The 12,639-nt window shown below is 43.8% G+C and overlaps 1 protein-coding gene across 1 annotated transcript in view; it reads right to left on the bottom strand.

Annotated features, from left to right (window-relative positions):
- Positions 1-10,204, bottom strand: part of NOCT (nocturnin) — a 29,103-nt gene extending 18,899 nt beyond the window's left edge. Inside the window, exon 1 of the mRNA XM_047090625.1 lies at positions 9,815-10,204. Coding sequence (XP_046946581.1) covers positions 9,815-10,004 — 190 coding nt within the window. The 5' untranslated portion in view covers positions 10,005-10,204. The remainder of the gene's footprint in view (positions 1-9,814) is intronic.
- Between the last annotated feature and the right edge of the window lie 2,435 nt (positions 10,205-12,639).

Genomic DNA, 12,639 nt, shown 5'->3' with positions numbered 1-12,639 from the left:
AGCCAAATCTGGATGTAATAGTTCATGACATGGGAAGACCGTATGAATTCAAATTTCGGTGTCCAATTAGTAAAGTTCATGTCCTGTCTATGGCTGCTTCCACACCACGACGGTAGAGTGGAATAGTTGTGACACTGACATATGGCCCACAAGGCCTAAGGTATTTCCTACCTGGCTCTTTACAAAGAAGGTTTGCAGACCCCTGTTCTAGATTCTATTGAAATGCAATTGTATAGCTAGTTTGTATACATTTCACAAAACCAATGAACGATTTTCAGTCGCTTCAAATAGGGGAAAACAATTTGCATATATAAAATCTCCATGGCCTTGCTTGAATAGTTAAAGGTACATGTAGGAAAAGAATGATCTTTCACCATCTGAACTGAAACTGTAAACGGCTTTAAAACCTCTATTCATACCACTCAATTTTCAAGTGGGAATTGAAACAAATAATTAAAAATATATATAATAGGAATTGATATGTTAATACACTCAATAGGTCACTGGGCATGAAGTACAACATACATTTACCCTCTCCTTCCTTAAGAGCTTTCAGGAATAAACTAAGTATATTCAAATTTTTAAAAAGAATGAAACGATAATATGGGAAGACAAGAAAGGATGCCATCAGTGGACGAAGAATTTGGAGGAATTCCAGGAAGACAGAAACAGATTTGCATTAACAGAGAAACCAGAGGGGAGGAAAATGTAGTACAAGTTACCAAAGGTGCATTAAATATGGTTCTTGCCAAGGGAGCTTTGAAGAAACTCCAAGTGGAGTCAACAAAGATAAAGGGCAGGAGAAGCTGAGGGGCAACTGTTAGGGTAATTCATTCAAGAATGGCTTTTGAAACAGCTGTGCTAATTCCCCCACGTCCCCTGTCTTCCCCAGAAGCAAGGGTGGCTTCTGCCTGTGAGACAGAACCAGAGAACAGCTTCAAAGAAAAGGGGGAGATGTGCCTTGGAAGGGCTCCCAAGGATGACAGATCTAAAAGGAAAGTAGACCAGGAGCCCCTGGCTGGCTCAGTCAGAAGAGCATGAGACTCTTGATCTCAGGGTCATGAGTTTGAGCCCTATGCTGGGTGTATAGATTACTAAAAATAAAAACTTGAAAAAAAGAAAAAAAAAAAAAAAAAGAAAAGCAGACCAGATCAAGGTCTAACTCTGACCTCAAGAATATTTTTATGGGAATGCAAGCTGGTGCAGCCACTATGGAAAACAGTATGGAGGTTCCTCAAAAAAACTAAAAATAGAACTACCCTACGACCCAGCAATTGCACTACTAGGCATTTATCCACGGGATACAGGTGTGCTGTTTCGAAGGGACACATGCACCCCCATGTTTACAGCAGCACTATCAACAATAGCCAAAGTATGGAAAGAGCCCAAAGGTCCATCGATGGATGAATGGATACAGAAAATGTGGTATATATACAAATATACAATGGCCTATTTCTCGGCAATCAAAAAGAATGAAATCCTGCCATCTGCAACTACGTGGATGGAACTGTAGGGTATTATGTTTAGTGAAATTAGTCAGAGAAAAGACAAAAATCATATGACTTCACTCATATGAGGACTTTAAGAGACAAAACAGATGAACATAAGGGAAGGGAAATAATATAAAATAATATAAAAACGGAGGGGGACAAAACAGAAGAGACTCATAAATATGGAGAACAAACTGAAGGTTACTGGAGGGGTTGTGGAGGGGGGATGGGCTAAATGGGTAAGGGGCACTAAGGAATCTCCTGAAATCACTGTTGCACTATATACTAATTTGGATGTAAATTTTTAAAAATTAAAAATAAAATAAAAAAAAGAGAATACTTTTAAAAGTAGGGTGAGGAGTTAAACAGATTAGTGAACACAGAAAGAAGCCTTCCTAGCTTTGGCAAAGGTAGAGGTCTCCAACTTGCTCTTGGGAAACCTGCCTGTCCAACCACCACATAACCTTCTACTTACAGAACCGTGTAAACTGTTCTCCCCCTTAGGGGAGGCCCGTGGGAGAACCAGGCTTACATATCTACATATATTTAAAGCTACAGGAGAGTATTATGGACACAAAACAAGCTTCTATGAAAAAAAGCCACAGAGAACTAGAAAATGTCTAGAAATTTTTTTTTCTTTTTTTTAAAAAAAATTTTTTTTTTTTCAACGTTTATTTATTTTTGGGACAGAGAGAGACAGAGCATGAACGGGGGAGGGGCAGAGAGAGAGGGAGACACAGCATCGGAAACAGGCTCCAGGCTCTGAGCCATCAGCCCAGAGCCCGACGCGGGGCTCGAACTCACGGACGAGATCGTGACCTGGCTGAAGTCGGACGCTTAACCGACTGCACCACCCAGGCGCCCCTAGAAATTTTTTTTTCAAGTTTATTTATTTGAGAGCAAGAGCGAGAGAGAGAATTCCAAGCAGGCTCTGTGCTATCAGCACAGAGCCCAATGTGGGGCTTGATCTCAAAGCGTGAGATCACAACCTGAGCCAATATCAAGAGTGATGCTTAACTGACTGAGCCACCCACGTTCCCCTAGAAATTTTAAATGACTGCAAAACAGAAATAGAAAAACTGACAAAATGGATGAGATAAAGACATTAAAAAATGACAGAAGAGACACAGGATAGATCCACATGGTCAACAATCTGTCTAATGGGAGTTTAAGAACATGAGAATAGATGACAGAGTTGATAAAATAATCCAAAAAATAACAAAGTTTTCCTGTACTAAAGAAAGGTATGGCTTTAGATTAAATGGGCTTGCCCAATGCTGGGACATTTTTCCTGATGGAATTTTGGAACACAAAGCGTAAGAAAAATCCTGTAAGTTTCTGGAAATAATACTCAAAGACATTTAAAGTTTTGAGGACAGAAGATTTTTATTAACGGGCATGCGTTATTCCAGTAATTTTCTAAAGACTTAATTTAAAAATTCATCATGACTTTTTTTCTAAATAAAATTCAGAACAAAGTACCTGAAAGAGAAACCAATTCCAGAATATGTCTCAGGACACCTATCTGACCTATAAAGACTTGCAAGATAAACTTCTTTCAGTAGTCCCTGGATGATGGCTAACATTCATGACAGCAAAACATAAAAAGGAAATACAAAACTATTATATTCCAGGTATCTTTGGAATCTGCAAAGTACTTTACTGTGTACCCTGTACTGCACGAGACACTCAGAGTCACAAGTGTGCCTGCAGACTAGCAACGACCTGCCCAAGGACCGGAAGCGCAAAGAGCTGGGAGCAGGAAGATAGTGGGAACAGGCAGGGCAAGTGTGAGGAACTCTCTGGACATCCTGTGGAAACAATTCTTTACTGTACTTCTGTCTGCACTGTAACTTTTACTTTCCTGGACTTCCCACACTACTCTGATTCTGAAGATGGAACAAAAAAGGTTTTGAATTTTTCTTCTCTGCACAGTCCCTCATCATCTAACAGCAGAATCTAACTTTTGGAGGCATGAGAATCAATGCACTGGTAAGAAATTTCTAGCAGGCTGCTATGCATTTAGTAAAACAAATCTCCTCACTGGCAGTAAAACAAATCTGTGTGGTAAGAGGCTCTCCGCCTGGGCTATGCATCAGAGTCATCGGATGCTCAGGCCCCATGAGTTAAAATTCAGAAGATCTGAGTGGGCCCAGGTATTTTTAAAAATCAATTTATTTGAGAGAAAGCACAAGTGGGGGAAGGGCAGAGAGAGTCCCAAGCAGGCTCCACACTGTCAGCAAGGAGCCAAATGCAGGGCTCCATCCCATGAACCTTGAAATCATGACCTGGAGGGAAGTCAGAAGCTTAACTGACTGAGCCGCCCAGGTGCCTCACCCCTCCCCCAGGCATTTTTTGATACTGAAAGGAGAAAAAAGTATTTCTGGGGAGACATTCAAAGTAGTAATTTTCTTTATCCTTCTTTCCCCTGAGCACTCCTGCCCACAACAGATACTGAATTCTCGGTAACCGGTATGTTAAGTGTTGCTTTGACACCAGCTAAAATCATCCACTTGAGGTATTACTCCTTCCTGCGGGAAGGCTGGTTTTCACCTATTCTAAGAATAACAATAAATTGAAAATATTTTCGCTGCTTTTCATGGAAGTACAATTGAGTTTATTTTTTTTTTTAAATTTTTTTAACGTTTATTTTTATTTATTTATTTTTTTTTTAATTTTGTTTTCAACGTTTATTTATTTTTGGGACAGAGAGAGACAGAGCATGAACGGGGGAGGGGCAGAGAGAGAGGGAGACACAGAATCGGAAACAGGCTCCAGGCTCTGAGCCATCAGCCCAGAGCCTGATGCGGGGCTCGAACTCACGGACCGCGAGATCGTGACCTGGCTGAAGTCGGACGCTTAACCGACTGCGCCACCCAGGCGCCCCACGTTTATTTATTTTTGAGACAGAGAGAGACAGAGCATGAACGGGGGAGAGTCAGAGAGAGAGGGAGACGCAGAGTCTGAAGCAGGCTACAGGCTTCGAGCCATCAGCACAGAGCCCGACGTGGGGCTTGAACTCACCGACCGCAAAATTGTGACCTGAGTTGAAGTCGGACGTTTAACCGACTGAGCCACCCAGGCGCCCCCAATTGAGTTTAGTACAGAGCCAAACACCCATGCACATTATCCTTGAATTTCTCAGTATTTATTCAAGTATGATAACCATTTTCAAGTATATAAATCCTGATTAGAATTTAAGCAAATGGGGCGCCTGGGTGGCTCAGTCGGTTGAGCGACTAACTTCAGCTCAGGTCATGATCTCACGGCTCGTGGGTTCGAGTCCCGTATCAGGCTCTGTGCTGACAGCTCAGAGCCTGGAGCCTGTTTTGGATTCTGTGTCTCCCCCTCTCTCTGTTCCTCCCCTGCTCTCTGTCTCCCAAATATAAATAAACGTTAAAAAAAAAAAGAATTTAAGCAAATATAGGGGTGCCCAGGTGACTCAATTGGTTAAGCGGCCGACTTTGGCTCAGGTCACGATCGTACATTCATGAGTTTGAGCCTGCGTCAAGCATAGTTCAGAGCCTGGAGCTTTAGATTCTGTGTCTCTTTCTCTCTGCCCCTCCCCCCCCTCTCAAAAATAAGTAAACCTTAAAAAAAAAAAGAATTTAAGAAAATATAGACACTTCCTCTTTTCTACCTCCTCCTTCCAAAAAAATTTGGAAATCGCCTTATTCATTAGTAAACATCATTGAAATCTACATGATACTACATTTATCCACACTGCTACACTTCCATTACAATGTCAGTCTCAAATTTTTCCTCACTGAATTTTCTTAAATGCACCAATTCTTTCCTTTTTTAAAAACTTTTTTTAATGTTTGTTTATTTTTTGAGAGAGAGAGCCAGAGCGTGAGTGGGGGTGGGGGTGCAGAGAGAGAGGGAGACACAGAATCCGAAGCAGGCTCCAGACTCTGAGCTGTCAGCACAGAGCCCAACACAAGCCCGAACTCATGAACTGTGAGATCATGACCTGAGCCAAAGTCAGACACTTAACTGACTGAGCCACCCAGGCGCCCCTCCTTCCCTTTCTTAAAGCCTGCTTTTTGTTCAGGTAAATGTTCTTACTCAGAGGCCTCCTAAATTGCCTTGGAGCCCAAGTTCAAAGATCTTAACACTCCTCCAGAATCCTCTCCCAGGTTTCTCAAATTTTCCAGAAATAAATACTTTTGAAAGGAGGAGTGGAGCTTATAAAATACTCGCCAAGTTTTCCAGAAAGAATCACCTGGGGCACTTGTTAAATATACAACTTGGGGTGCTTGGGTGGCTCAGTTGGGTAAGCCTCCAAGCGTCCCGACTCTTGATTTTGGGTCAGGTCATGATCTGGCAGTTCGTGGGTTTGAGCCCCATGTGTTTGAGCTCCGTGCTGACAGTGTGGAGCCTGCTTGGGATATTCTCTCTCTCTCAAAATGAATACACACACACACACACACAGACACACACTTGGGATATTCTCTCTCTCTCAAAATGAATACACACACACACACACACACACACACACACACACACACACACACAACCAGGCTTCTCCTAGGAGGAAATGATTCAAGTACATAGGTGAAAGACAAGAAATCTGCCTTTTAACAACTGTCCCAGATTCTAGAAGTACATCTTTTCTGATGGTATTCATTCATCACTGCTTCCATACCTGCCACCTTCTCATGTGGTCTTTTCGCCCTGCCTGTCATCACTGTGCTCCCTTCCAGGGATGTACCCTCCTTTCACCTATTCAAAAGCACTTCGCTTCCCAACAAATCCAGCCACACTGATTTCTCTTTCTTCTCAATTCCTGACACAATTAGTCATGTGATACAATATTTGGCCTTTTAAGTATACTGTATTCAATAAAACTTGTGGACTGAATGATGTCAATTTATCTTCTTTACTTTTTCTAGGTCAAGTCCAGTGTTGAGACAGTAAGCAAGATTAAATGCTTTGCAAAGGTTCATACGTAAATGTGTTGAATGTGATTCTGGAGCTATGGTTATTAACTCAAACACCCCCAATAGCTCACTATTTAAACTATTAGCACTGAATGCTACAGGAAAATGATACCTTAGTTCTCCCACAAGGAAAGCAATTTATTCTGTAGGAACTTGATAATTACAAGCTTTCCCATTTCTTCTCTCTCATCAACAGCTTACTCACAGAGTTAAGGGACATACTAAATAAAGCCACCTCCTGAAATGAGCTGGTATTTGCTTTTAAAATTGTCCCAAGGAAAAAAGCAACATGTTCCAGGGGTGGCGAACAGTCATTCAGCCAAGCTCTTAATTATCTGAGGAGGAGGGATCTGGAAGACAGCACTTATAAACCCACAGATGACTCCCGATGGCATTTCATCCAGTACAGTAACCGTGGCAATTGCTGCTTCTTTATGGGGGTGCTGTCCTTGTGTGAGAAAAGACAGCAAAACACTGAAGTTGTTTCCAAGTTCCCCTTTAAATTCTAATAACCTAGGATGTGATGACTGTACTCGTCTTTCTAGTGACCTCTGATGGACTGCCAAGGGACCTACGTTAGGAAGGAAACGATTATCAAATGGAGTCAAGGGTTGGGACTCATCACCTACCCCCAAGCCTCGACAAGAGACTCTCTGGAGGGAAGAGTAGCTTTCAGCTACCTGAGGACTTCTCTTGCCAGATGTCTAAACTTTGGGGCATGGAAGAATAATGGGGAGGTTTATTCTTATTGTTAGCTTGTTAAGTAATGTGGAATCTGTTAAGTAATGTGGAACCAATTCTTTTAATAGGTCTCTAGTAGGATCCATTAGTCTGCCATTTTTAAAAGCACTGAATGCTGGTTCTGGGGCTCTTTGGAAAACATTTTACTGGGGGTTTCTTCTCTCACCCTGCCAGCTGCTTCCATGCTTCCTGCTTTTCCCTTTTTGTTCCTGCCTTTTCCCAAATAAAATGATTTAATTTCTTTCAATCTTAACCATGCTTCAAGGCCCAGCTCAAATACCAATTACTTCTTGAAGGCTAAAAAGATCACCTTTGCTGAAAGGGACCTCCCCATCTCTGGCACCCTTGTGTCATGAGCAAACCTCTAACTGTAAGAGAATAAAAGGTGTTTCATTTCATTCAACAGTTATTTCTTTTTGTAAGTTCTTCTTTCTTATTAGGCAGTAAACTCTATAAAGGCAGACTAAGGCTCACATTCTTTTACTTCCTGTAATAAAGCACCTACAGTGTGTGTAAGGCATTCTGCAAAGACTTCCTGAATGAATGAGTGATCCAGCAATGAGTAAATGAATGTATTCACATTTCTTCTCTAACAAGTAGCTGAAGCTAAAACTGCATGAAAAAGGAAAACTGCCTAGATTTCTAGTAACTGTCTATGATATCATAAGCATCCTAAAGCCTTTCAGTTTCTTTATTTGTAAAACTAGGGGGTTTCAGAGACTTTTTAAAAAGTTCATTAAATACCTGTGTCAAAAGCCTAATGTTCCAAATACTCTAACCTGACCTTTTTTCCTCAGCCAACACCACAGCTATCTGTATCACACAAGCTATCTGTATTCCCAAGATGTAACTACGGACAAACTCTGCCTAAGGGACTTTGAGATCTGAGCTGGTTCTGGAGAAGACACTAACTGGCTTTCTCTTTTACCTCTTCTTCTTCAAACCAAACAACATTCCTCTTGAAAATTTCCAGCAAGAAAAAACACTAACAGTTATTAGGTGGCACCCATCCTAACAGCTATTTTCACACAATGTGCCAAATTCCTACAGAGCTGGGGGAAAAAAAAAAAGAAACCCTGTGAATTTCATGTAATCGACATGTTCACACTATAAAACACAAAAAACCAAAAAAGCTGAATAGGACTGTCAAGTTCACCCTTTGTAAAGAATAATATGGAGTTGAGTCTAAAGTAACCAGTTTAGCATCCTAATTTTAAAGGTACATCTCAGCCTAAACATCTGCTAATAATCTGAGAAGAGTTTAAAGTCTTTTTTTTTTTAATGTTTATTTGTTTTTTGAGAGAGACAGAGTGCAAGTGGGGGATGGGCAGAGAGAGGGAGACAGAATCCCAAGCAGGCTCCTGGCTCCTAGCTGTCAGCAGAGTCCCAAGCAGGGCTCGAACTCAAGAAACAGATCATGCGTGACCTGAACTGAAGTCGGAGGCTTAACCTACAGAGCCACCCAGGAACCCCGAAGAGTTTAAAGTCTTGGCTTCAATCACGTTTAGATTTTAGATTATCACTTTCATTAATAAAAGAAAGTCCCATTAAACATATTTTTTCTACTGCTCAGTTCTTAAATCAATCCAAAACTTTCTGAGGAAAATGTATTTATAACCTAGGATGGCTATACAAAGGTCTTAAACAGCAATAACCTAACTTGAGCATGGCCAAGATACACTTTTTAGTGTGATGTAGTAATTGCCAGATTTGAAAGAGAACCTTCATTCTTATTTAAAACAGTATCATTACTTTGTACGTAATTTTTAGCCTCAGCAATGTGTCCTCAGGCAGAAACGGAGGTGGCAAAAAAGGTAAAGTCCAGGGTATGTATGTGATGTATCACATTGGCTCTTGACAAACGAAGGCATCGCCTTTACAAGATCTTAACCCAGGTATACAGTACACACAGATTGACCTAAGTAGTAAGAGTGGAAGACTCCGGAAAAATCCAAATACGTAAATGCAAAACCAGTCAATGTGTGTTAACATGTAGTCAGCATAACTTTAAAGAAATTCATAACATCTAAATCATGCAAGCTCCATGATCAAAAAATACCACTTTCGATGGCTTTTTTTTTTTTTTTTGCACAAAATTTGCTTAATTAGCGCAATAGGAAGTAAAACAGACACAAGTTAATTTGCGGCCTTGGAAGGGGCAGATTTAGCGTTAAGAGCGAGAAATACCAAAGGCACCGCATCCAAGGATCAAACGGGACCCTGAAAGGTGTTCCAGTTCTTACTGGACGCAAACCCCAGGATAGGCAGGGCAAGGGGAAAGCGGAAAACGGGAAGAGTCGTCTGTTCGGGGAGAGGAGGGCCGGCTTCCCGGCCAGACCCCCACACCCTGGCAGCCCCGGGCTTCCCATTCATTCCGCGCCGTCCCCAGGAGGCGGCCGCGGGTCGGCAGCCGCGGGTCGGCAGCCGCGGGTCGGCAGCCGCGGGTCGGCAGCCGCGGGTCGGCAGCCGCGGGTCGGCAGCCGCGGGTCGGCAGCCGCGGGTCGGCAGCCGCGGGTCGGCAGCCGCGGGTCGGCAGCCGCGGGTCGGCAGCCGCGGGTCGGCAGCCGCGGGTCGGCAGCCGCGGGTCGGCAGCCGCGGGTCGGCAGCCGCGGGGTTCTCCGCCCGGTACCGCGCACTCACCTGTTCGGGAACACGACCTCGCGGCGCCCGAGGCCGCTGAGGCCGCCGCCAGGAGCCGGGGGGACGCGGGCCGGGGGGCGGCCGCCGGCGGAGGCGACTGGCGGCGCAGCCCGGAGGTGGGCAGGCGGCGCAGGCCGGACGCGTCCCTCTGCAGCAGGGCGGAGCAGAGCCGCCGCGGGCTCTGATACATGCCGGGCGCCGCCGCCACAACCGCCGAGGCCCCTCGCGCGCGGGAGGAGCGGAGCCTGGCCGAGGCCGAGGCGGGCGAAACGAGCAGACTCTCGGGGACCTTCTGAGCGGATGCTCCCAGGCTCCTAGTCGCCCAGCCCAGGCCTGAGGGCAGTGCTGAGCAGACAAGCTCGGGAGGGAGACGCGGGAGCTACGGCAGCTCAGGGAGCAGCAGCTCGGTCTGCCGCCGGCCGGCGAGAGCTGGAGGGTAACCGGCTAGCGCAGCGCGCTGACAAAGCGGGCGCGACCAAACGGGACCAGGAGGGGGGATCCGTGGGACCGGACCCTGGCGCGACCAGGCTGCGGCTCCCTGACTCGGAATAATAGTATTTTGAAAGGAAGGAGATCTTAAGCTCTTCGTAGGGCGGAGGCTGTAGAAGATCTAAAGTAACAAGTATCTGTTAGAGTGTCTTAAAGGAATGAGCCTCCCCTTCCGCTGGCTGGAATGGAAGCGCCCACAGGCGGAGGATCCCGAGACAGTTTGGGGCTGTGGCCCTGGGGACACGTGTGTGTGTCCAGGTGGAAGACAGCATCTGTATGTGCGTGTGAGTGTATGTGTGAATACAGCAAAGGGCGTTCGCCAACGGTCCCTTCGGAAGTATATGTTTCGTTAAACGAAATTGAGCGTGTAAAGCACCGACTGTGTGCGAAGGCCATGATGGATAAGACAATGTCCCTTTCTTCAAGGGTGCTCTACTCAAGCAAAGGGGGCAGAAGATGGCAAGAGAAATAAGACTATAAAGCTCTACAAGGTAAATTAAAATCAGTGCCACAAGATCCACAAGCGTGACAATCGAGGTTATAACCGGCTTGGGTGTTCTAGGTTTATTAGAATTGGCATTTGAGTTGGGCCATGACTAGGAGGTCTAGAATTCAACACATGTGGAATTTGGGAGGGGAGCGGTGGTGATTTATACACGAAGAAAGGAAGTAAGCAGAAAGCCCTGGTTGTATTTGCGGAAACAACTCTTCTTGGTTATGTAGGATGGAAGCTAAGGTAAGAAGACAGAAGCTTAGATAGGTTATAGTGTGGATGGCAGAGATTATACCAGACTTAATTTGGTAGAAAATGAGAGTGGTTGATGTTTTGTGAGCTAGGCAAAGATATGAATTAGGGTCATGTTTTAATTGGAGGTCGTGTATTCTTGGCACATGAAAAGGCAGGAGAGGGGCGCCTGTATGGCTTAGTCTGTTGAACATCCCACTCTAGATTTCTGCTCAGGTCATGATCTCATGGTTTGTGGGATGGAGCCTTTCATGGGGCTCTGTGCTGACAGTGTGAGCCTGCTTGGGATTCTCTCTCTCTCCCTCTCTCTGCCCTTCCCCTGCTCGCACTCTCTTTCTCTCTAAAAATAAATAAATAAACATTAAAAAAGAAAAGGCAGGAGAGAGTTGACCAGCTGAAATGAAAGATAATTTAGATCTGCATCTGGTACTAGAAAAGAATGGAAGAAACTTCTCCAATTGGGCCGGAAATGACTAACCAGGAATGAAGTGGGGGGGAGGGGCGCGTTAAGGGGGAAGAATATCCAAGATTGGATTCCTCTTTGAGTGACTTATGAGCTAGAAATGTTTTCTTGTTGGTTTTCCCATGATTTTGCTGATTCTCCTATCTTACAGAATTGGAAGCTTTTCATTAGCAAGAATATTCAAAATACTTTTCAGAGGAGGGTTATTTATCTAACACCCAGAAGGTAAGGATGAGTCAGCTGGCACAAGTTGATCACAACTCCAGGAAATAATCTCCTTAGGAAGTCATTAAGCCCTCTTGGTCTCAGTTTCCTTATCTATAAAACATAGAATCATACCTCAGTCATTACATGAAATAAAAGGTGATAACAAAATTAGCCCATAAAAAGTATTCTGCAAATATACAAATATATCAAATTAGAATCTAGGTGATGGGTGTATGGGTGTTCACTTACAATTCTTTTTCTTTTCCATATGTTTGGAAATACTTGTAATAAGTGTTGGGGGAAAGGTGCTTTGAAAAGTTAAAAGTACTGTTTAAATATAAACTGTTATCATTAAAAGGGTTTTAGAGGGCAATTCTATCCTGAGAATGGGTCAGTAGTATTATTTAAGATATATTAAACACTGTGTACTTTAAGAAATCAGAAAAATATAAAACTTACTCATTTCAAAATTTCATTCAGTCAGCATTTTGTTGAGTACATATTCTGTGCCAGGCTCTACATTAGGGCACGTACAACAATGAACTGAACAGTCCGTTCACAGTTTAGTGGGTGAGACGTTGTATAAACACAAATATAATTATCCGATAATAAATATAGAATCATGATATGAACGAGGTACCGTGGAAACACAGAGAATTCCTATTTGCCTGGAGAAATCAGGAGAGGCTTTTGGAACAAGGTGACTTCTAAGTAGGAAGGAATGAGGGGTGATATCCACCGAGAACAGCAAGGCAAAGAAGGACGGATGTTCCAGGAACAGCAAGTACCACACTTTGATAAGGCGTGAGTGCAGGGTGCCCAGGAGGGAGTGGCAAGAGATGAGGTGGAAGCTACTGGCAAGAACCAAAGCATGAAGGGTTTCCAGAGGAATTTGGACTTTATTCTTCAGGATAAAGAACC

The sequence above is a fragment of the Lynx rufus genome, unplaced genomic scaffold (assembly GCF_022079265.1).
Source record: "Lynx rufus isolate CCGP_SWC_20201006 ecotype Redwood Valley unplaced genomic scaffold, mLynRuf1.p SCAF_3, whole genome shotgun sequence".
Classification (NCBI taxonomy): Eukaryota; Metazoa; Chordata; class Mammalia; order Carnivora; family Felidae; genus Lynx; species Lynx rufus.
The sequence above is the reverse complement of the archived record's forward strand: the minus strand, read 5'-3'. Positions and strand labels throughout refer to the sequence as shown.